The sequence below is a fragment of the Puntigrus tetrazona genome, chromosome 8 (assembly GCF_018831695.1).
Source record: "Puntigrus tetrazona isolate hp1 chromosome 8, ASM1883169v1, whole genome shotgun sequence".
NCBI lineage: Eukaryota > Metazoa > Chordata > Actinopteri > Cypriniformes > Cyprinidae > Puntigrus > Puntigrus tetrazona.
The window spans coordinates 15,386,852-15,408,045 of NC_056706.1; the positions used below are offsets into that span (position 1 = coordinate 15,386,852).

At 38.8% G+C, this 21,194-nt stretch overlaps 2 protein-coding genes across 2 annotated transcripts in view; both read right to left on the bottom strand.

Annotated features, from left to right (window-relative positions):
- The window catches only part of ralgps1 (Ral GEF with PH domain and SH3 binding motif 1), an 83,015-nt gene extending 79,115 nt beyond the window's left edge, over window positions 1–3,900 (bottom strand). The window contains exon 1 of the mRNA XM_043247697.1: window positions 3,574–3,900. The gene's annotated coding sequence lies outside the window, so the exon portion shown is untranslated. The remainder of the gene's footprint in view (window positions 1–3,573) is intronic.
- A 2,597-nt stretch (window positions 3,901–6,497) lies between these two features.
- Window positions 6,498–20,319, bottom strand: LOC122350755 (zinc finger and BTB domain-containing protein 34-like). The gene is made up of 2 exons (XM_043247447.1): window positions 20,175–20,319; window positions 6,498–12,794 (listed from the first exon to the last, which is right to left on the bottom strand). Exon 2 carries the CDS (start codon window positions 12,758–12,760, stop codon window positions 11,234–11,236), a length of 1,527 nt encoding a protein of 508 aa, XP_043103382.1. The 5' UTR covers window positions 12,761–12,794; window positions 20,175–20,319; the 3' UTR covers window positions 6,498–11,233.
- Between the last annotated feature and the right edge of the window lie 875 nt (window positions 20,320–21,194).

Genomic DNA, 21,194 nt, shown 5'->3' on the forward strand with positions numbered 1-21,194 from the left:
GGAACAATGGTGAACCAAAATCACCGCAAGAGAGCAGCGACGACTCATCCAAAAGGTCACAAAAGACCCCACAACAACATCCAAAGAAGTTCTCACTTGCTTCAGTTAAGATCAGTGTTCGTGACTCCACCATCAGAGAGAGACTGGGCAAAAATGGCCCGCATGGCAGAGTTTCCAGATGAAACACTGCTAAGCAAATAGAACATAAAGGCTAATCTCGGTTTTGCCAGGAAACATCTTGATGATCCCAAAGACTTTTGGGAAAATACTCTGTGGACTGACGAGACAAAAGTTGAACTTTTTGGAAGGTGTGTGTATCCCATTACATCTGGCTTAAAAGCAACACAGCAATTCATAAAAAGAACATCATGCCAACAGTAAATGCAGGTGGAGAGCCAGGGGTGTTGAGGAACAGGAAGTGGGACCAGGAGTCATGGAATAGCACAGACTGAGCAATCTTGGACGTACCTGTTGACATCGCTGGTCATACAGGGCCACCAGTACCGCGACTGAAGGAGCGAGAGGGTACGCTGGCTGCCTGGGTGTCCAGAGCCCGACACCCGGTGAACTGTGCCCAGAAAGGGAGTTCACTGGGAGGATGGACCATGCAACTTCCCATCTGGAACCCCCTGCACAGGCGGCTCATTGCGGGTGCCGTTACAGATTTGCTGGTCAAAAGTCGATTGGAATGAAGTGATTATAAGGGCCGGAGGAAGAATAGGCTTGAGAATGTGGGTTGATAAGGGGCAAGCCGTGAGAGCGCACTTCGGGACTGAGTACATAACCTAGGAACTGAACAGTGGAGCGATCGAACTCGCATTTGCTGACCTTTAGGTAAAGATGGTGCCTTCTGAATCATTGAAGGGCCTGTGGACATGCTGGCAATGCTCTATTAGGTTGGTGGAAAATATCAAAATGTCATAGATGTAGACTATGACGATCTTGTACAAAAAAAAATCTCTGAATACCTCATTCATGAAGCTTTGGAACACTGAGGGTGAGTTGGATAACCTATATGGCATAACCTGGTATTAGTAGTCCCTGGAAGGATTGATAAAGGCCATCTTCCATTCATCGCCAGCACAAATTTAGCATGTTACTGATGAATGAGTTGGCTCCCTCACAGTAATAAAATACAATGCAATACAATATAACATGGACTTAATAATAATCGCTTTTGACCACTGCTGGGTTCTTATTTGGGTAAATTTCTAGTAAATGCTACCACAAAAATATTTTGTGTTTCTGTTTGTTCCAAAAGAGAACAAAAAAATCATGATCGCATTTCTATGAGATTGATTACAGTGGTTACAAGTTACGTGTTAGAAACACCCAGACAGCAGCACTGATCAGTTCTCTCAAATTTAAATGCGAAAGTGATATAACACAAATTATAGTTTTATGAATATGTTTAAAAAAAAAATTGTGTTTAAAAAAAATGCTAATTTTAAAATAGTAATAAATGTGGAAAATCATCACAGTATGTGAAAAGGGTCATAATATAATACAATTATACAGCATAATATGTTACTGTAGTTTATAAATTAACTTTTATTGATGGTTAAATAATTTACATAACTTTTTAATGTTAAAATTGTATTAGTATTGTATTAGTATTAGTATTAGTTTAAATAAATATTAACCAAGATTAAAAATGCTGTATTCATTTTTATTGAAGTAGCTAAGGTAAACGCATACAACCTAACTACAAAACGTTATCAACCACATAAAACTTTAATCAACCACATTATTCTGTATTAGGTTACTAAAAGACATCCAAACTGCCCAAAACAGCTGAAACAACAGTTGCAGTTTTAATATTTTAAATGTTTTTTCTAACAATGTTGTTCCCTAAAGACTCACAGGTGTGATTTTGCCCCATTCCATCTAAGATACAGATTTAGCTGAAGCACCCGCTGCTGAGACAGCTACAGTTACTATGGCAACTGAGAGCAGTAATGTGTTCATATTTTTTATATTATACACACGAGGGCAGAGCAGTCTGCAGGCAACAATCTGCCACATTGGATGTCCGACATGTTCAACATTGGCTGTGTTTCTCGTTCCTGACTACAGAGAACCCGCTGAATCGTACATCTCTCTTCTTCTGTGCGGATCTCAACAATACAGCATTTATTCCATTCGACGGATGCTTTGATCTAAAGTGACTTACAGTGGGTTCAGGTTATATATTTGTTCGATATCTGTTGTTCCCCGGGAACCGAACGCACGACCTTGTCACTGCTGATGCTCTGCTTTACCACTCGAGATCCAGGAACTCTAAGGTCTCCAACAAACAGAAAACACAGGTTGCTCCCGAAACAATAACAGATTTTCTCATCAGCACTCGCAGCAGACGGCAGATTTCACGGAGGCGTAACACACAACAAGACAACACAATATAATGTAGCAGATTCTCCATCCTAGCGCACACTTGAAAGTTCGCCATTGACACTAAACACAGAACACAGGAGCACTACGCAGCAACCGAGATACATAATGCGGAGGATGAGACTGTGTCTACTGTGTTAAATGTACAGAAAATAATCTTCACTGGGAAATTACACAACACAGTCACACCACTGTAGACAACGTTGTCAATGTTGATAAATAAGATAAAATAAGAAATAAGTAAATGGAAGTGAACTAAATGCAATAAATAGGCTAGTCTTATTTACTAGCTACGCAGTAGTGCATTTGATTACTACAAGTTTTAATGTTACTTAAAGCCACTGAACATTATATTTAACAGGTAAGTAAGTAGTTTAGAATATAATATATATATATATATATATATATATATATATATATATATATATATATATATTTTAAATAGAAGTAGAATATTTAATATTCCATTAGGAATAAGAGCCTATATTGGTGGTAATCACTCATCACAATTTACTCATAATCCTAAATGTAACATAAACTAGATGTATAATATGTACCTTGGACTCAAAATGCCAATGTGAAAGCGCAACTACTGTAACATGTAAACACTGGTGCTTTCCAAAGTCAAGGTAGTCTCTCCTGGCCATAACATCCGCCACGTAAACAAACACAGAAGACTGGTTCCTTCCAAAATCCCCAAACAAAACAAAAAAAAACCCTCTCTAAACCTACAAATAAGCATACATATCAACAGAGGCGCAATGTAGAGCATCAGATGGTATTGCTTTAACCGGTCTGTCAGTTAATAATAATAATATTGCTGGGATTCTCACGATTTTTTTGGGGAGGGGAAAAAAGGGTAACCTCTCTTTCATATTCATAATGGCTGTTTTAATAACAGGCATAACTATCAGGGCGCCACATAAAAACCTGTTATTCCGTCCCACAGACTGCACGAGGCATTAAACAGAACAGTTTGTTTACAGCAAAACGGTCTCATGACATCTGACAAAGAGCATCCTGCATATGCACGCTGTTTTAGATGTAATGGCGCCATGCATCACATTGACAGTGTGGTACCCAGCTGGGTAGAGGCAGACGACCCCCCGTGACGCAACTCCATCCCTGCTGATGCTGTTTTCATTCGCGCTGGATGCTGTATACAGATACAGTTCAACTCACCTGTCAGTGAAAATATGCCACCGTCCTCGGCCCCGCTGTTGAGATGCACGCGCCGGTCAGCGCAAAGCTTATGTTGCTGTACTGCAGCACGACCTTAAGGACACAAAAAATCCAATTTGAAAGGATTCGCTCTCATCCACCGGGCGATCTAAGCCTGTTTGAGCCTATTCCGCTGCGCACATGGCCGTCGTCCTCGCTAGCGGCGTGTTTTGCGCAGGTATGTTGAGAAACAGTGAGGGCAGTGCTGTGGGTAGAGACGACGTTATCGGATGCTGGAGATGCGGGTCATTTGCCAACAGCTGGGCATCGACATCAGGAAGTGTTGTACCCGTACCGTTTGACGGACAGGGGATTTGACCAATCGCGTGTCGTCTGGGCGGACGCCAGGTTCCGCCCTCATAATTGAACGGCCAATCATTAATTAGGTCAATACTGTCGCGCGCATATGTCTCACTGTTTTGTGTACGCAGCGTCGGAAAAATGTGTGGAAATGGGTGCAGGGTTACAGGTTTGTTTCATTTTGAAGGAATTTAGTGATCATTTTTTCGTTTTTGAATCAACCGTATTATTAGCATTATTTAAAAAAATATTTTGTTGCAGACGCTCATCTATTAATATAATTGGTTTGCTGATTTTAGGGCTATACTATTTTAGAAGAGAGTGATATGACATGAGATTTTAACGGTTTATTTATTTCCAGGTATGCATCAGATGATTTTTCATCTACTGTATAACAAAGTGACACACATTTATAATTTTGATTTAGGTCTCTAACCAGCTTGATCAAAGGACACCAGGTCAATGTTGGCCTCACCAGTTAGTAGCCCGTCTGAGAAATCATCTAGATCCAGTTTTAGTTCCATCATGACATATTTTTACTTTTTATATTTAGATGAGTCATCTAAAATGTATTAAAATTATTCCTTTGCAAAAAAAAAAAAAAAATTTCGAATAACTGAAAAAAAAAACTTGCTAAAAGTATGTTTATTCAAAATTAATACGCATAGGTCCTGCTCAAAGGCTTATAAAATGTAGACTGTAATTGCAGTACCTCTGATAATTACTATTTTAATTGACAGCAATTCATTTGCTGTACACGTGCTCCATCTAGCGGACATCCGCATGAACAAATACAAATAACAATGAATCATTCCTACCAGCGACCGAGTGAAAACCAAGATATCCAGGCGTTTTGCCAAATCAGCATCTTTATTGTACAAACAAATGCATTTTTTATCTATTGACATTTCTTTGTATCATAAAAAAGCAATGTACAAGCTTTAAGAACGAAAATAAAAAGCAGCACAGAATGATTATGAGTAAAATATATCATTTGAATAAATATAATTTTATATTTCATGCTATAAAATAAAATTCATAAATGGCGAGTTAATTGTTACAGCATCGGCGTCAGCTAGCTTCATGTACTTCATAGTTGTATAAAACAGTAAAGTTCTGAGGTTCACAGTTGGGTTGTGAGGTTGTACTTATATGGATGACAGAAGGTTGGACAGAGCGCTACTTATGAGAGAAGACCTAAAGATCTGCTTTCCTCGGCGGTGAAACTCCCATGCGTTCGGGAAGAGCAAGAACGGAAACATTTAGGTGCGTCTTACCACACACCTATGAGGCAGACTGTTTTGGGAACCAATGACTGAGGAATTGTTTCCCCACCTGAAGTAAGAGTGCAAGCTTAGTTTTGGACGCACATAGATCAATGCGCGTCCAAAATGGCATTTTCTGAATACTAGTAAACCCTGAGTTCTACTTTTTACTTTTTGCAATGTCCCGAATACATGAGAGAACGAGAGTCTGACGGAGCCAGCGTTAAAGGAATAATCATCCAGAAACGTACGTTCGATGAAAAAGCACTTAACCACAGGCTATCCGAGAAGTAGAGGAGTTAAAATTCATCAGAAGAGATTTGTGGAAACGTAGCATTACACCATTTGTTTACCAAGCTGATCCTCTGAAGTGAAGGGGTGCAGTTAGAACGAGGGGCCAAAAGCAATAGAAGCAACAATCCTCAAGTAATTTGCATGATCCATCCGTAAATGTCTCCTGGAGTGAAAAAAAATCTGCATGTTTTTCCATTTCTAACTGTAGCTTCCAACTAAAACGCAAGTCCTCTATCCGTAGCGTTGCTCGTCTTGGCCGAATCGGTACTGATTAATCGTTTACAAGCCAAAGCGGTTATAAACAATTATGCCGGTGAATTTTGACGCGAGAGGACAACACAATTTTAAATGAAAAGGGCTTAATGATCTCCGTTTCTTACAATCGCACAGCTTTTTGCTATATAAAGATGTTCATCAGAGTCGTGTGGATTACTTGTGAAGTTTATAATCAGCTGTTTGAACTCTTATTCTGACGGCACCCATTCACCTCATTCACTGGCTGAGCATAAATTTTAATTATCAAACATTACATAATTGTTCGCCTCTGTTAGTTTGTAGCGCATTTCCATTTTGGGTGAACTATTACTTTAGTAGTTCCAATTAGCCTGTTATATCCGTCATCTCGAAACGTAGACCGCAGCGGCAGGTCACCGATCTCAAAGATCCCTTTCTTATTAGACACGGATTAAAAAGACAAAAAGATGCACCGAGAGACACTGAGGTGGCAGGTCGATGAAGCACAAACAGAACGTGGACTCTGTCGTAACCACAAAAGAAAAACAAGAAGCCGCTCTTCCCAACCTGTCCAAGTCTTCACATAAAAGTATATCTTAAAACATGAGAACAAAAAAAAAAAAAATCCTCTCTTTGCCATAAATGACCTCGGCTCCCTGACATCCTGAATGCATTCATTTTGAGACACAATCCTCCTGCAATCCGAGAGGCAGACGGACTCCAAAGAAGAAAAAAAAAACGGCTCTTAAAAAGGTTATTGCTTTTGCATATTACACAGTGGAGACATGTTGGAAGTGGAGAACCAATGGAAGACTTCAAGATTTTCTTTTCTTCAATATCTCTAGGTTTAGCTCAGTGTTCATAAACTACCTGAAGTAAGTCAACAGTTTTCAACAGTTAAAAAGGACGAGCTGCACAATCAAAAAGTAGTCCAACAGCCTTCCCTGTAAACACTTCTTTTTTGATTATTGTGCGTGGCACAAACTGAACTGGTTTTATGTGAACAAAGCGAGTGAATATGGACCATGAGTATCTAGGTCAGTTGGCGAAGTATGACTCTATTAGTACAGTTCATTAAATCATTTACAAGTGTATGTTAACCCCATATCACCGATTTAACATCTTTTTGCTTATACATTATAAAAACCAAAAAGAAACCTGACCAGTCGTAAAGCACCATTGAAGGGGAAACACATCCCAAGCGATAAAATATTTGAGGCCTTATGAGTCCCATAAGATGGGAGCATTACATGGTCAATTAATTAATCCCTTATGGAATACATTATTTATTACTTAAAATAAATCATTAAGTGCATGCCAGGTGAAATATCACATAAGAGATATAGCTATAAATGAAAATCACTTTCAAGTTTTAAGACAAAAACAAAAAGTAATCTGTAGTTTCGTATTACAACGCGGAGGGCACCATGCAATTCTACTTGAACAATAAGTGGGCCGGCATGCATATTTCCCCCAGACCAAACAATATACATAATACAGCGATCTGCTAACCTGAAAGCATCATCATTCTGATGAGAATATAGCCAAGCATAAATCAACTAACCTTTTTTTTTCTTTTTTCTGTTTTACTTATTTTTAAGAGGAAGCTTCCGTATCGTGAAGCTGTTTGATTGTCCCATTTTATTATTTCAGCATATTCACTTTCTGTGGAAACTGCATAATGATTCTGACGTGAAAATCTCTGTCGCTTCAATGCAGATCAATTCCCTACAAATAGGATGTTTCCCCATAGAAACAAAAAGAATGATACAGAGGAAAACAAATGCAGCTATACAGACAGAACCCTTACTGCATGTCCCAATTATGATCCAACAGGCATATTGCTTTTGCATATTACCATTAGTTCAATATATGTTTTTTTTTGTTTTGTTTTTTTACAAAAGGCCAGGCTGATACATTGATACATCTAAAAATAACAAACATTTCTGCCTTCTTTGAAGGATCCCCTCATCTCATTCCCATAATCTTGCATGGCAACACACACAAAAAAATAAAAATAAAAATGCGGTGTAAGTGATTCACATACACTTCAACTCAAACGTTTGGGGTCAGGAAGATTTATCATTCAAAATTCTTTTAGATTTTAAAAGCAAAAACTGAATTTTTCAGCAGTCTTCTGCGTCACTAACGTTGAAAACATTCATCAGTATTTTTACGCAACCGCATTTCTCTTTTCAATGAATAAACGGTTTAAAAGAACTAATTTAATTTGAAATACAAATTAATATTATGTGATAAAAACAAATAAATAAATCTTGCTGACCTCAAAGAGTAGTGAAGCCTATGTTTCACATCAAGGCACCGGTTAATCAACTTTGACAAAAAAAAAAAAAAAAAAAAAAAAAAAAAAAGTGTTTGTACCATCATTCTTTAAAGACCACAGAACAACATCCAAAATCTGTTCACCAAATACTAAAGCTTACAGCTTCATTCATTGTAAAACATTATCTCAGCAAAACCTACCTAACACCAATGTGTGAAATAAATGACAGCCAAAGCTAGAAAATCCCGACAGGTGTTAAAGCCAGCATGAGGCTGGGAAATGAGACGGAGAAGATCTACTGACACCTCCAAAACAGATTCATTTGTTCCAGGGCTTGCTTTTGGTCTCTCTTTTGTCCGCTGTGCAACACTACACAAACCCTTTACAATTTTTGGTTTGCTCTTTGGTTAGTGGCCAAAGTCACGTTCACATCATCTAAGATGAACGGGAACATTACGATAAAAGGAACAGAGCAAATCTAAACATGTTCAGGGAACAAAGCAGTCAGGCTTACAATGTTTCAAATGGCATACATGGTATCTCATGTCACAGAACGACACCAAACATGCTGTCAGTAGTACGAGGTGTTCTGCATTCAGAGTTTTGGCTCTCGATAACTGTAGTTTTCACATTGGCTCATTGTTTAAAACCGATTCAAAAGTCGACAGCCGCTAAAAATTAAAGTGTAAGGTTCATTCTCACTCATCTGCCAGTAATACGAGCACATGAAGAGATTTTAAATGGCACGAATATAGTTCAGCATTCTAAAATTTGCACTTTGAGTGAAAATGGTTTTAAAGAAAGAGAGAGGGTAGAAGTCCTGAAGTTCAATTTGAAATCTCTAAATACTTTAACTGAAATAAAAAGTTGAGTAAACGCAACAAAAGAAAAGAACAGCACCATAATGTAAGTCACTGTGTATTTTAACGTATCGTACTTTCAGAAACGGGTTTTGTCCAAGGCGTGATACTGGATGTGGATGGCAGAATTGAGGAGTTGTCGTCGAAGGATAATACCAGAGTTTCTAAACAAAAGGGGAATGCTGCTTACGTTAACTATCCTTGGCTAATGCTCATTAAAGTTAACTTATGGAGGGTGTGGTGAAGTAAATATCCAAATGGTATGTCAGGCAAACTTGAAAGCACTTGAATCTTGTAAAAGCGAGGCATGTTTTAATCTGTCTGAGCATCAAGACCTATAAATCAAATATACTGCAGACAGTCAGGGAGGCAGATGCTCGACTGTAGCGAGGACTATAAAAGATGAGTCGACAATACGCCATTTTACTTGTTTTGCTTATGTAGCCGCTTATAGAATTCATCAGAATTAATCAAATAAGACAGTGTGGTGATAAGAAATAATAAAAATGTATCTACAATTGGCATGTGAGACAACAAGGAGCCTTATTCAATCACAGGTCAGAAAAAGACAAAAAAAAAAAAAAAAGTGAGGTATGACGTTTTGCACCAGTTACATAACAATGAAAATGGATGGGAAGAGATATTGCGGACATAATAGGCATCCAGGGTTCTCTCTTCGCAATACTTAATGTATAAAAGTGCCCACAATAGTGGTACTGACACTGCAGGTTTATCTTATTACTGCTCTATTGTAGTATGAAACCCTACGCGATATACCTCCAGCATAAACAATACCCCTCCATACAATTTAACATTAACAAAAGCATACCGGCAGTAAGTGAATCTTCTTCAATTATACATTTCTGTATTGAAACAGCAAACGTTTTGGTCTGTACATCGACAGATCCACAAGTGTGAGAAGCCAAAGAGAGCTTCTTCTCACAGCTGTTTTGAAAAAAAAAAAAAAAAAAAAAAAACTAACTAAAAATTCTTTCGAGCCAGCTGAACACAAGAAGAGCTGTTTGCAATTTTAACCACTGATCAAGTGTGTACATTAATGCTATAAATATTTTACTAAGAAGTTTTTCCCCCTTCCTTCCAATGTCGGTATGGCCCTAAGGCAATTTTCATAACTTGCATGACTCCCACACCACTTTAAGAAACGGGTCTACAAATATATTAATGTATAAATTTTAACTTTCATTTTAAAAAGGCACACCCTCCCCACTTTTGTTTGGAAAAACTTAAACGACAAAAAAAAAAAAAAAATTGTTTTTCTGAATTTGATTTTGAGAGAAGAAAAAAAAGAAAGAAAGAAAGAAACTTGGCACCAAATCAAAAGGCAAAACTTTGACTAAACATTTCTTAACTGAATAATATTGTTGACTGTTTCTCTACTCCAGCACTAATCTGTGATTATACTGTTTATATTATACCTGAAACTAAGTGGATAATCTTACAGGAAGTGTGTAAGGTGACAGACTGTGATTATGAAAATATGGCATTTAAAAAAAAAAAAAAAAAAAAAAAAAAAAAAGGACGATCCTGAAAATAAACCACAGGTATACCTTGTACTAACAATATTCTCAGAGATACGCACAACATGGCTGAACAAGATTAATCCAGAATTCATACAATCACTAAGGAATATTTCACTGAAGTATCAAGCCTTGGTAGAGTGAAGATGTTTTGTTCAGGGGTTTTCACTGCAGCATTCATTCAAACCCTACGAAAACAAAACAAATGTGACTTTACTGAGAGAAGCTTCTTCCCCTCCGTTCAGGTTCTTTGCTATGAGGTAAAACCTGGCTGGAGTTGACGACAAGCTACAAATACTGTCCATTATGAGTATATGTTGAGGTTGTATAATGAGGTATTGAAGGATGTGTCACAAAAGAGCCTTGCACTGGCAGATAAACCATTCCTCGTGAGTGAGTGACCTATTACAGGCCACATGTGCAAAAACAGGTCAGGTAAAAGCGTGATATGACAAGCATCTCATCTGAGCTTTCACATTATTCATTATTGCAACATGCCTATATTACTCTGTAAATATGTTGAAAAACATGGAAATATATATATATTTATATATATATAGATATATAAAAATGTGATAAAACTCTTAGGAGGCCTTGATTACAGAGACCTCCTCCCCGAATATTTCGTTCCCCGATTATAGGACTCCTTCCCTTTGAAAAACTCCTTAAAAACTTTCTCTCGATCTTTGTCCTGTGTAGAACTTCCACAAAAATGGACGAGTAGAAAATGCGCAAGGCAGGTTATTTCTTGTCGTTCTTTAAAAACAGCTGGGCTAAATCACTAAAAGAGTAACCCTTTATGCTTCCTTATTAGATAAGGAGGACAAACAACCAAATGGAAAACTCTCAGTATCCACGCAGGGGTTTGGATGCAGGGGTTTCTTCCGGACTACACTTGCCACTTTCTTCGCTGGGGGTTTTCGTTGACAAATCATCGGGATAAGCTGCTCCGCAGGCCGCTTCACCCTCGGAGGCATCCTCTTGCTCCGGTCTCTGGCCATCTGGTGCCTCTCCCAGCAAGTCAGTGTGATTGTTAACTTCTGTGCCAGAGGTCATGTGCTTCTTACGCAAATGCTGGTTGAGTGTGCCTTGGAAGGGAAAGCATTTGCCGCAGATCTGGCAGTGGAAGGGTTTGTTGTCCGTGTGGCCTCGGATGTGGTACTCCAGCTGGTCTTTGCGGGTGTACTTCTTGCCGCAGAACTTGCAGACAAAAGGTGTGATGCCCATGTGCAGACGCATGTGACGGTCCAGGCTGCCCTTTTGGTTGAAGGACTTGCCGCAGTAGATGCAGATGAGGCGCTCGTTGTAGGGGTACCACTGTCCGCGGAAACTCCGCTCCCTTACGTCATTCTCCAAGGTAGTTGCCGTTGCGGGTGGATCTCCTTCCTCGGCACCGGGCTTGAGCTGAGTTAGCAGATCGGCCGGAAGCGGAACGGGACGTTTCGGGCGGGCACGTCCACCCCGGACGCTGCTGAGCAATGAGCGAGATGGGCTAGAAGAACTCAGGCTCACGAAACAGGAGGAAGGTAATGCAGAGTAAGTGTAACCGGCAGAGGAAATCACAGGCCCGTACGATCCCACGCTGACAGCCAACACCTGTTCACCATCCACCAGCTCTGTGTGGTAGCCGTCATCACCGGCCGATGAGCTATCGGAGTAGCTGGGCCGGTCCGTTTTCTCCAGTTTGATATGGACATCGGTTACCTGTCCATCCTTTCCGATGAGGTCTACTTGTTCGGATTCGACCTCCATGGACACCTCCTGCTCGGATATGCCGTCGCTACTCCCTCGGTCTGACTGACCTTCTTCTGCCGCTCCCTTACCTGAGCTCCGCCCCTCAGCGCAATGATTCTGGCGAGAAAAATAGGGCGGCGAAATCTGGGTGGGGTTTACAAAGATACCTCCGTCTTTCACACCGTTGCGTCCAGCCCTTGAGGTGGTGCAATCGTTATCTGGATCCATCCCAGCAGGCACAGGGACGCTGATCTTGGAGTGAATACCCTCAAGAATCTGTGTGCATTTGTCAATCACAGCCTGCATTTGGAGGAAGCTGGCAGCCGTGAGGAAGCTGATGACATCACGTAGGCGCAATGACATTCGGCCAGTGTAGCAGAAGGCAAGCAGCTGCTCAAACACCTCGGGGCTTTTGATTACGGAGATGGAGAGGCCACTCATCGTGCCTAGTGCTGAATGATCGCGGAAGTACGGTGAGCTGGCGGCCAGGACGGCCTTGTGGGCTCGGAATGGCTGGCCCTGAATGTGCACAATGATGTCACACAGCTTGCCCTGGAGACGGAGCTCATTGAGCTGGTTCAGGACGGTATTGCTGAACTCAGGTACATCGAACTCTATGAGGCTACCACAGTCCTCCATGACTCACTGTCTTCTCTCCTGGTTTGTAGAGAACCTGCAGAAGAAAAAAAAAAAAAAAAAAAAAGTGAGGAAACACGTTTATAGGTATTAAGGTACTCTAAGTGAAAGGTAGAGGATATGTAAACACAGATGGAAATTGCTTTTTTTCTCCACATTTATTTATATGAATAGAAGGGGATTTAAAAAAAAATGATGTCAGAGGATTACAGCTATAATTCCTTCAGTAATTTCCAAAGATAATGGAAACTGCGTGTGTACATTTTGCACAAACAACTATCTTTAATGTGTCGAAAAGATACCATAATCCCAAGAGCAAAGAGAAGTGCTGGGGTTTTGAATGTACCGGGTAAATGCAGAAGACCACTAACATTAGTTAATAAAATGGCAATGTGTGACTAAACTGATCTTTAAAATATCTTGAATTGTGCCGTGATATGCAAATCTTGCAGTGTGCACGTTTAAGATTTAAGCATCAGGCAGTGATGTAATTATTTTATGTTTTTTTAAACCGTTTGAATGCATTTTAAAATGTAATTTCTTCCTGGCAAAGCTACATTTTTAAGCAGCCTTTCTCCAGTTTACCAAGTGATATGACCCTACAATTATTCTAATGCACCATTTTGGTGATAATATTTCTTTGTGCTGTTTTTTTCTGAGAGAAATCCTGCAGGATTAAACAGATATTTCATTTCAAAACAACAATCTATTGATCTAATATGAATCTTGTGTTACATTATACAGCTTTACTGCCAGTAATGACTGACTCCAAACTATTGAATGGAAGTGTATATGTTGGCATGGGTTTGTTTAGATCTCAGTGGGATAAATGTTTTGAATTACCAGAACATTCTGTAATAAGACACTGTATCTGACTAATTTCACAGAGATTCATAAAGCAGAAAAAGACAAGAGAACAAGAGTGCAAGTTTTAGTGAAGCATCTAGTGCACACTTTAATCCAATCCCTTGTTGCTGCATGAACTAAAGCTAAAGCACTTTAAAAACTCAATAGACATGACCTCTTCAAATGACAAAAACAGCCTATAGCCATGACTGGTCTTCAAACACACCCAAAAAACTCCTAGTTCATAGTTCATAAAGTGCTCTCAAGCAAATGTGTCATTCAGAACAAAGTCTAAAAAAACAGACAAATAATTACAGAACCAATAAGATCTTAGATTCTCATGGGTGTGTTGTTCAGAGACATCATTAGATCAAGCCAAAAACAATGTGGGAGAAGACTGATCCATCATTAAGAGCATAAAAGACTGCTGCAGCCACTTAACTTGCAAGTAATATATTGAACAGCACAGCACATTATAAAAGCTGCATTTAAAAAGAAATGAAAAAAGGATTAAAAATCACAAGAATCCAGAAAAGGAAAGGCTGTTCTTCTTATCTTCCCCTTTGTAATCTTCTCTCTAGGTCCTCCTATGCCTCCACCTACTCTGAAGCCTTCTTTTCTCACTCTCTAGTGATTCAGCGTGAATCTCAGTCAGCAATTTGGGAGCGTAAACACTTTCTCCAATTGGCAGAGACCTGTCTCGTCGCCATATGTTGTCTCTTTGCCATGGTCAAGAGAAACAGGAAGAGGGGAGGAATAATAAAAACACTCAAGAGAAACAATTTCAACTTTCAACTTTTCTTGTATACACCTATACATAAATTGCAAAAAAACAAAAACAAAAAAAAAAACATGGAGAAATAAACAGAAATATTACAGAAAACAAATACAACTATTTATTGGTACTATTGTTATTTTAGGAATTCAAAACAAATGTTTAACTATCATCAAAAAGTGAAACTTGCTGTGCTGCATAATATTTTTTGCAGAAACTGTGACTTTATTCAGATTTCTTTAACAGAATATAAAAAAAGCAATTCTTTGAAACAGAAGTCAATGACTTTAAGGTCAACTTTTGTTTAATTTAATGCAAAAGTTAAATGTGTAATTCCTGTTATGTTCACATGTACATGCAGAAGTCATGTCAGAAAGTCATTGCTCCACTGCTATGCGAACCAAGCTAAACTCAAGTTTGACAGGTTGCCAGAGAATCTATACTCTGGTTGATCTCATGGACCCAAGGGGGCAAGTGTCCTGGCAGCACTCCAGTGAGATGCAATCATAGGTTTCGCACTCAGGCGAGGTGTCCTGGGGCGAGTATTGAGGGGGATTTTACCTCTCAATCATTAAAAACAATAAAATCATGAAACTACTTCCTCAGACCACGAGTTGCACAAGTAACAGACCAAGGGGCATATTTATACGGTGGACTGGTGAAAAGATTGTCTGTTAAAGGTTAGCAATTTCTCAATGAGATAATGCAGCAGCGTCAACAGTGCTATAAGAAACTTGGCAACAGTCGACGTGTATGTCGAAGGCTAATTTTCTGGCATCAACAGAGCTGTTCCAGTTAAAGTGATCGAGTTGCCTTGGTTCATTGCATGACACGTCTTCATGTCTAATCATGAGTTACTTATTGTATCTCATAACTCATGAATCAGCATGTTTGGTTTTTTTTTTTTTTTAAACTGCAGTTTTACATGCATTTGCATTACATACCAGACCAAACCTGATGATGAAATTAGGTAAACACAGTTTTAGCCGAATTTAATCTTTCCTGGGATAATTTAAATTAGCCTTTTTTAAATTCATTATGGTAAAATTTTTATTATCAGATCTAGCCAAACACAGACACACACAAAAAACCTTTGAATACACACAAGCTACCCAGAATCCCTAAACAACAGTAAAAATAAAAAGTCAAGGCTAACTGGAAAACTTCTTTTACCGGTTCACTGAGCAAGCCGTTAAAACTGAAAACCGCCATATCAGCATTGGCAAATGAACACTGCAGAAGGCCTGCTTTAAGATAAGCAGCTTTTAGCCTATTCTGCAAAATAAAATCTAGTCCAGTACTGCCAAAAATGCTTAACATGCACAGTCTGGCAGAAGGAACCCAAAAGGGCCGTGAGAGGGCAGAGAAGTGGTGAAGAGTGCTTTGCAAACTTTGTGGGGAACTGTTTTTAAAAATGACCATGAGAACAACCAGCATGCCGAGCACTGTGGTTTAACTCAGCAACACTTTAATAGAAAAATTCTCACAAATTTGGCCATCTATTTCAATACATGCACATGTGGTCTTAAAGTGTCATTTTCTCACAGACATTCCCTGTGTAATTAAAGCATTCCAATTTAGGGATGCACGGTATTATCTGATTAATATTGCTCGGAATTGCTCGGTATTGGCTTTAAATTTAAAAATCGCCATCTGCCCGATTTGAAGAATTATGCTTATAATTAGATTGCCTGACTTTTATCATGTGCAGCAAATAAACAAAAAAATTGTATTTTAAAAGGTTTTAAAAAATGGCAATATATAAAAACTAATATGTAGAAAACCTTTTCCTTTAAGTCCCTCAATGATTCTGCTAACACACACCATGCTGCGTTCGTTGTCATGGGAACATCCCAGGAAATGACATCGCTCCTTTTAACAAGCGCATTCCAAATGACACAATGACACGCACATGCTCTGTTTAAGAGCTAAAGTCTCCACTAACAAGGGGATAAGGATAATCACTTTGATGATTTGGACACAATAGCATTATTACCGGCCAAAAGTTATCAGCGTATCAAATATCAGCAAAAATCCCAAATCATGCATCCCTAATTACTTTAATCGCTGGCAAAATGGGGTCTTAAAGTTGTTTGTCAATGCAGTAAATCAATTTTTTGCTGCTGTGAAAAAGGAATGTGAACTTCCAACACCCATAATGCACTGGGCTCAATCAGATTATCTTCTAGAATGTGGAAACAAAAATGTGTAAATACAATCTGTAGTCTTCAAAGTTCACCAGATGATGCATTAATTTACTTCAATTCTTAAGCACCGTCCACACATAGGGCGATAACTATATAGATTACGATAACTATATAGTTAGACATTATTGGAATCATTTTCACAACTATTTTTCTTTTCAGCCAACAGCTGATGACGATACAAACATTGACAGCCAATCAGAATCCATCCTGCTATCACTAACTGGAGAATTTAAAGCGGCAGATGAGCATGCGCTTAGGATAAATAGAAAATATTGTTAGCTGGTGTGGATGCTAATATCGTTATCATTCTTGGTGCAAGCGGGGCTTTAACATTGAGTTCTGAACAAAATAAAGTATTTTTAACAAAACAGCAGTAAATAACTACAATCTCTAATCACGTTTATATAACGCTAGCATATCTATCATGATAATATAGCCTATATAAGTCAACAACGCAGCAGCAGCTAGCTTGAACGCTACCAAAAAATGGGTCAGAAGCTCTGGGTAACATCCTTGGTCCCAGGCATGAGGCTAAACCAAAGGAATCTTCAGTTAAAACACTAACATATTGCTCCCGATCGTGACAGGAGAAAGATCATAAAAAGGCCAATGTGCATTAGGAACATAGTCCAGGCCTGTTTTCTGCCTCCTCCCATCGCCATCTACGAGTCCACTCATTCTAATGGCAAGAAAAGAAAAGCTACATCAAAGGGAAACTGCTGCACAAATTCGAAAGGATAATTAAGAATCGCTATAAAGGAACTGGCAAGGGAAATCAGCCAGGCTTTGCATATCTAACAGGCATAATCAGAGTGGATAAAAATACCACCAAGTCATTCTGTTTTGCTTCGGTGTGCGCAGGTCAAAGGCATCCTTTCTTCTTTCCCAAGTCGATCCTCATTGAAGCTGGCCAAGAGACAAGCAACACACAGCCAAAGTCCACTGAACCGCAAGCTTCGGGGACAAACTGCTCTTCAACGTTCCCAAAACATGCGAGTATTATACTCACAGCAGAAGTCATTAGATTCAGAAGCATCGGCGGTGAAGCTGGGAGGTGATGTCTTGTGTAAGATACAAGAAAAATCCTTTTCCTTTCCCCTACATGCTATAAATCTGCCATAACAGGAGGACTTTCAAACCCAAACCATTTAACAGCTAATACTGAGGAAAAGCAGCTACAGCCACAAAAATGAAAGGTTTATCGAGTGCAAAGCAATAATGCCTACTCATGCACATGGCTTAATTGGTTTGGCTCCGTCTGTTCAGACAAGTCTGGTTGGGAAACCTTCCGAGCGGTTAGGAGGGACCTTCAAGCCTCCCAGAGATGCCATAAACACACCTACAGGATTAGTGAGCGAAATATGTCTTTTAAAAAGACAAGGAAGTGGGGGAATCCACAGAACTTCCTGATGAGTAAATACTACATACATTATTTTTACTTTCATTTTCAGGCTATTGCACGTACACAATCACCTTGAACACATGCCACATGGTTTCTATAGAACCGGAGTTAAAAAAAAAACAAGAAAACGTAACTTACTCAAGTTTCACAGATATCCTTCCTATAGAACGCAATCGTGCCCACCCACTTTTTCCTGTGCTTCTGGAACAAAGATATATACTGCCCATTCATTTTACCCATAGATTTAAAAAAAATAAATTAAATTAAATCGGAAGCCATGAACCAAGTCAATTAGCTATGAGGTAAATCACAATATAACAAATTTTAATTTGATGCACAAAAAGTACCTGGAAATCAGTAAAGTCAAAAGTCAATTTATCGAAAAAATAAACTAAAAATGCAATCCCACAAAGCATTACGAAAAGCACTACAGAATTGAGGACACCTATAAAGAAACCAAGTTTTTACTTCTATCGCAAAAAACCTGCCCATTACACATGCAAATATTTTAGAAATTTGAGAACATAGACTGACTACATAATATGCAGTACTACAATGGAGTGGGCGTGGGTGTGATTTAGTCTAGTTGAAATAATGTGGGCTGGTGGCTTTATCAGCCTCACAGAAACCTTGTAGATCTGTCTTTAAAGGTTATCATTCAAAATCAATTGCCCTATCAAGAAAAGAACGAATGAGATTTGTAGTTCCAGAACCTGACTGTGGCGCTCTGTTATTCTTGTGAACTGCTGTGACATTTAACCTACTAACCTGCATTGGTCAATTGCAGAAAGCTAATTAGCAGCCTAATTAATGTATTAACCCTAATTAATTTTTATCCAAATACACTAAAAATGTGAAATAAAATGCAAGCAATTTATCGCACTTCAACCAGTATTTCGGAAACTAGAGCGGACGTACGTGGAAACAGATATGATGTTTTTAACCCATTAAGCGCAAGATAACCATTTAATAATTTACAGATAATTATTTTATATGAAAACTCTCAGTTGAGTTTATCTGTCCTGCCTTTAACACTTCAGAACGTAATCCTCAGTTACATTCCTATCGTGTGAAGTATGAATTTATTTCAAGTATTGTAACAGCCAATAATCGCATATAATACAACTAGGCAAAACAATGTCGAACAATTCCCTTTTAAAAAGACCTGAAAACACATTCATAGGAAAAAAAATAATTATTGCACATGAACGGCTTTTGAAAGTGAAACTATAAAAAGTATGTTCTCGTTCTTGCACAACACTCACACTTTACTTTATTCTCAGTATGCCAATAAAAATGTGTTCCTATAGACAAAGCACTGTTTGTGGACAATAACACACAGGACTTGTGGAAGTTAAAGGGGCACTTTACCCAAAAATGACAGGTCAAAAAGTTAGCAACAGCAATGCTTTCATTTTTAGTGAACTAAAACTAGGCTACATGCGACAAAGCAGTTTTCTTAAACACGTGTTATAAATTAAACGCGTTATTTGTGACTTTTCACGATCAAGTCACTAAGCTAATTAAACGTAGTTTCACTTTAACTTCAAACAAATCATTACCACCTTGTCAAATAAATCAGTAACGGCTCAATTCACTCTGGTTGTGTTTTAAAACCCAGTTGGCTGTCTATAAAGACGGCATTTTAAGGCATAACAGGCACCATCAAACGAACTTATAACGTCCAAAAAGGCAGCTCACTAGTTTTAAGACAGAGCCAATGGCTTGCACTTCCATTATTTGAAGGTAATAAGTTAACGTAAGGTACTTTTGCCTCACGTCTCCGGTTGCAATAAAAAGTTTTACTTGTCTAAACACAGATAGGAGGGTGGGAAGTGGCCCACTTGCTTGTGACTGAGGGGAATGTGGAATGTGGAGGTTGGCAGCTAACGCTGACTGCATTTGGGAGGAAAACAAACACGTAAGCTACGTTAAAGGGCTAAAGAGCGGCGTAAAACGGTAAGGTCGGGTCGTGACAGCTTCGCTCGGAGAAGTGAGCGCGCCGTGCGAACTCCCCCTCATTGCATTTGCTGCCAGGCTAGCTCGCACCAAAGCTGTCACGGAATGCTAACGGGTTAGCCGGTTAGCGACGTGCATTTAGACGCGTCCGCGTATAACCGCGTCAAATACAACAACCGTGACGTCTGAGCGAAAATAAAGCGCAATTGAAAAAAAATCACGCCTCACCTTCTCCGATCAAACGTCGCCCATTCCTCTGCACAGCGACTCGCTTTAGCTCCAGCCTGGCCTCCTCCTTCCCCAGCTGTGCTCCTCAGCCGTTGCTATTTTTCCAGCTCTCTGCCCAACCGGAAGTGGACGCGTGCTGTCTCCAGGGGACGCGCTCTGTCTCTCGAGTTTCTTGACGCGCTGTCAAGAAATCGCTCGGTAGATGCGTTACAGATCAGCGGTGGGGCTCGCCCCTTCCTTCGACTTTTCGGTACAAGGGTCAGGCGGTGTATGTTTAAGGATGTTAGCTTTGTTGCAATAATTTCAGTGAAGGGTATCCAGAATTCACTTCCGTGAATAGCCTACCTACTAAACCAGATTTTGAGGCTGGTTTATAAATCATTAAAGGGCCATAAGGTCCTTTAAAATAAATTACAAATAAAAACAATTAATAATAGTAATAGAATAAATGCACATATGCATATAGATTAGAAGACATTTCGCTTTATTGATTTAAAACATATTTATATATTTATAAAATATAATTTTTTTTTTTATTAATTTATTTTAATTTTGATGATTTCCCAACCAAAACATAACGTTCCCAAACATAACGTGGTTTTAAAAAATAATGATGATAAAAATAGGATTTTTTTTTTTAACATAAAATAACGTTCCCATAACTTTGCAGGAGGCTATTTGAAAAAACAACAACATAACGTTACAGAACGTTATTTAATTTCTCTTTGCGACCAAAAATAACGTCTTCAGAACGTACTGGAGCTTTGAATTGTTAGGTTTAGAGAAAAATGTAAAACAATATAAAATTCATTCAGTACGTATTTTAGATAAAACAAATATATAACGAACCTGAGATAAAATGGACCTTCTGTAACTACTTAACATTGTAAAAATAATAATAATAATAATAATAATGTACGTATTTAAACATAAAAAAGTGTCACTGTCAAACCCAGATTAAGGTCATAATAAAACGCATGCATCCTCAAACTGGCCGATCTTCAAACTGTTTTACTAAAT

Excerpts from the sequence above, each read along its gene's own strand:
- LOC122350755 (XM_043247447.1), bottom strand. The coding sequence starts at position 12,760 with ATGGAGGACTGTGGTAGCCTCATAGAGTTCGATGTACCTGAGTTCAGC.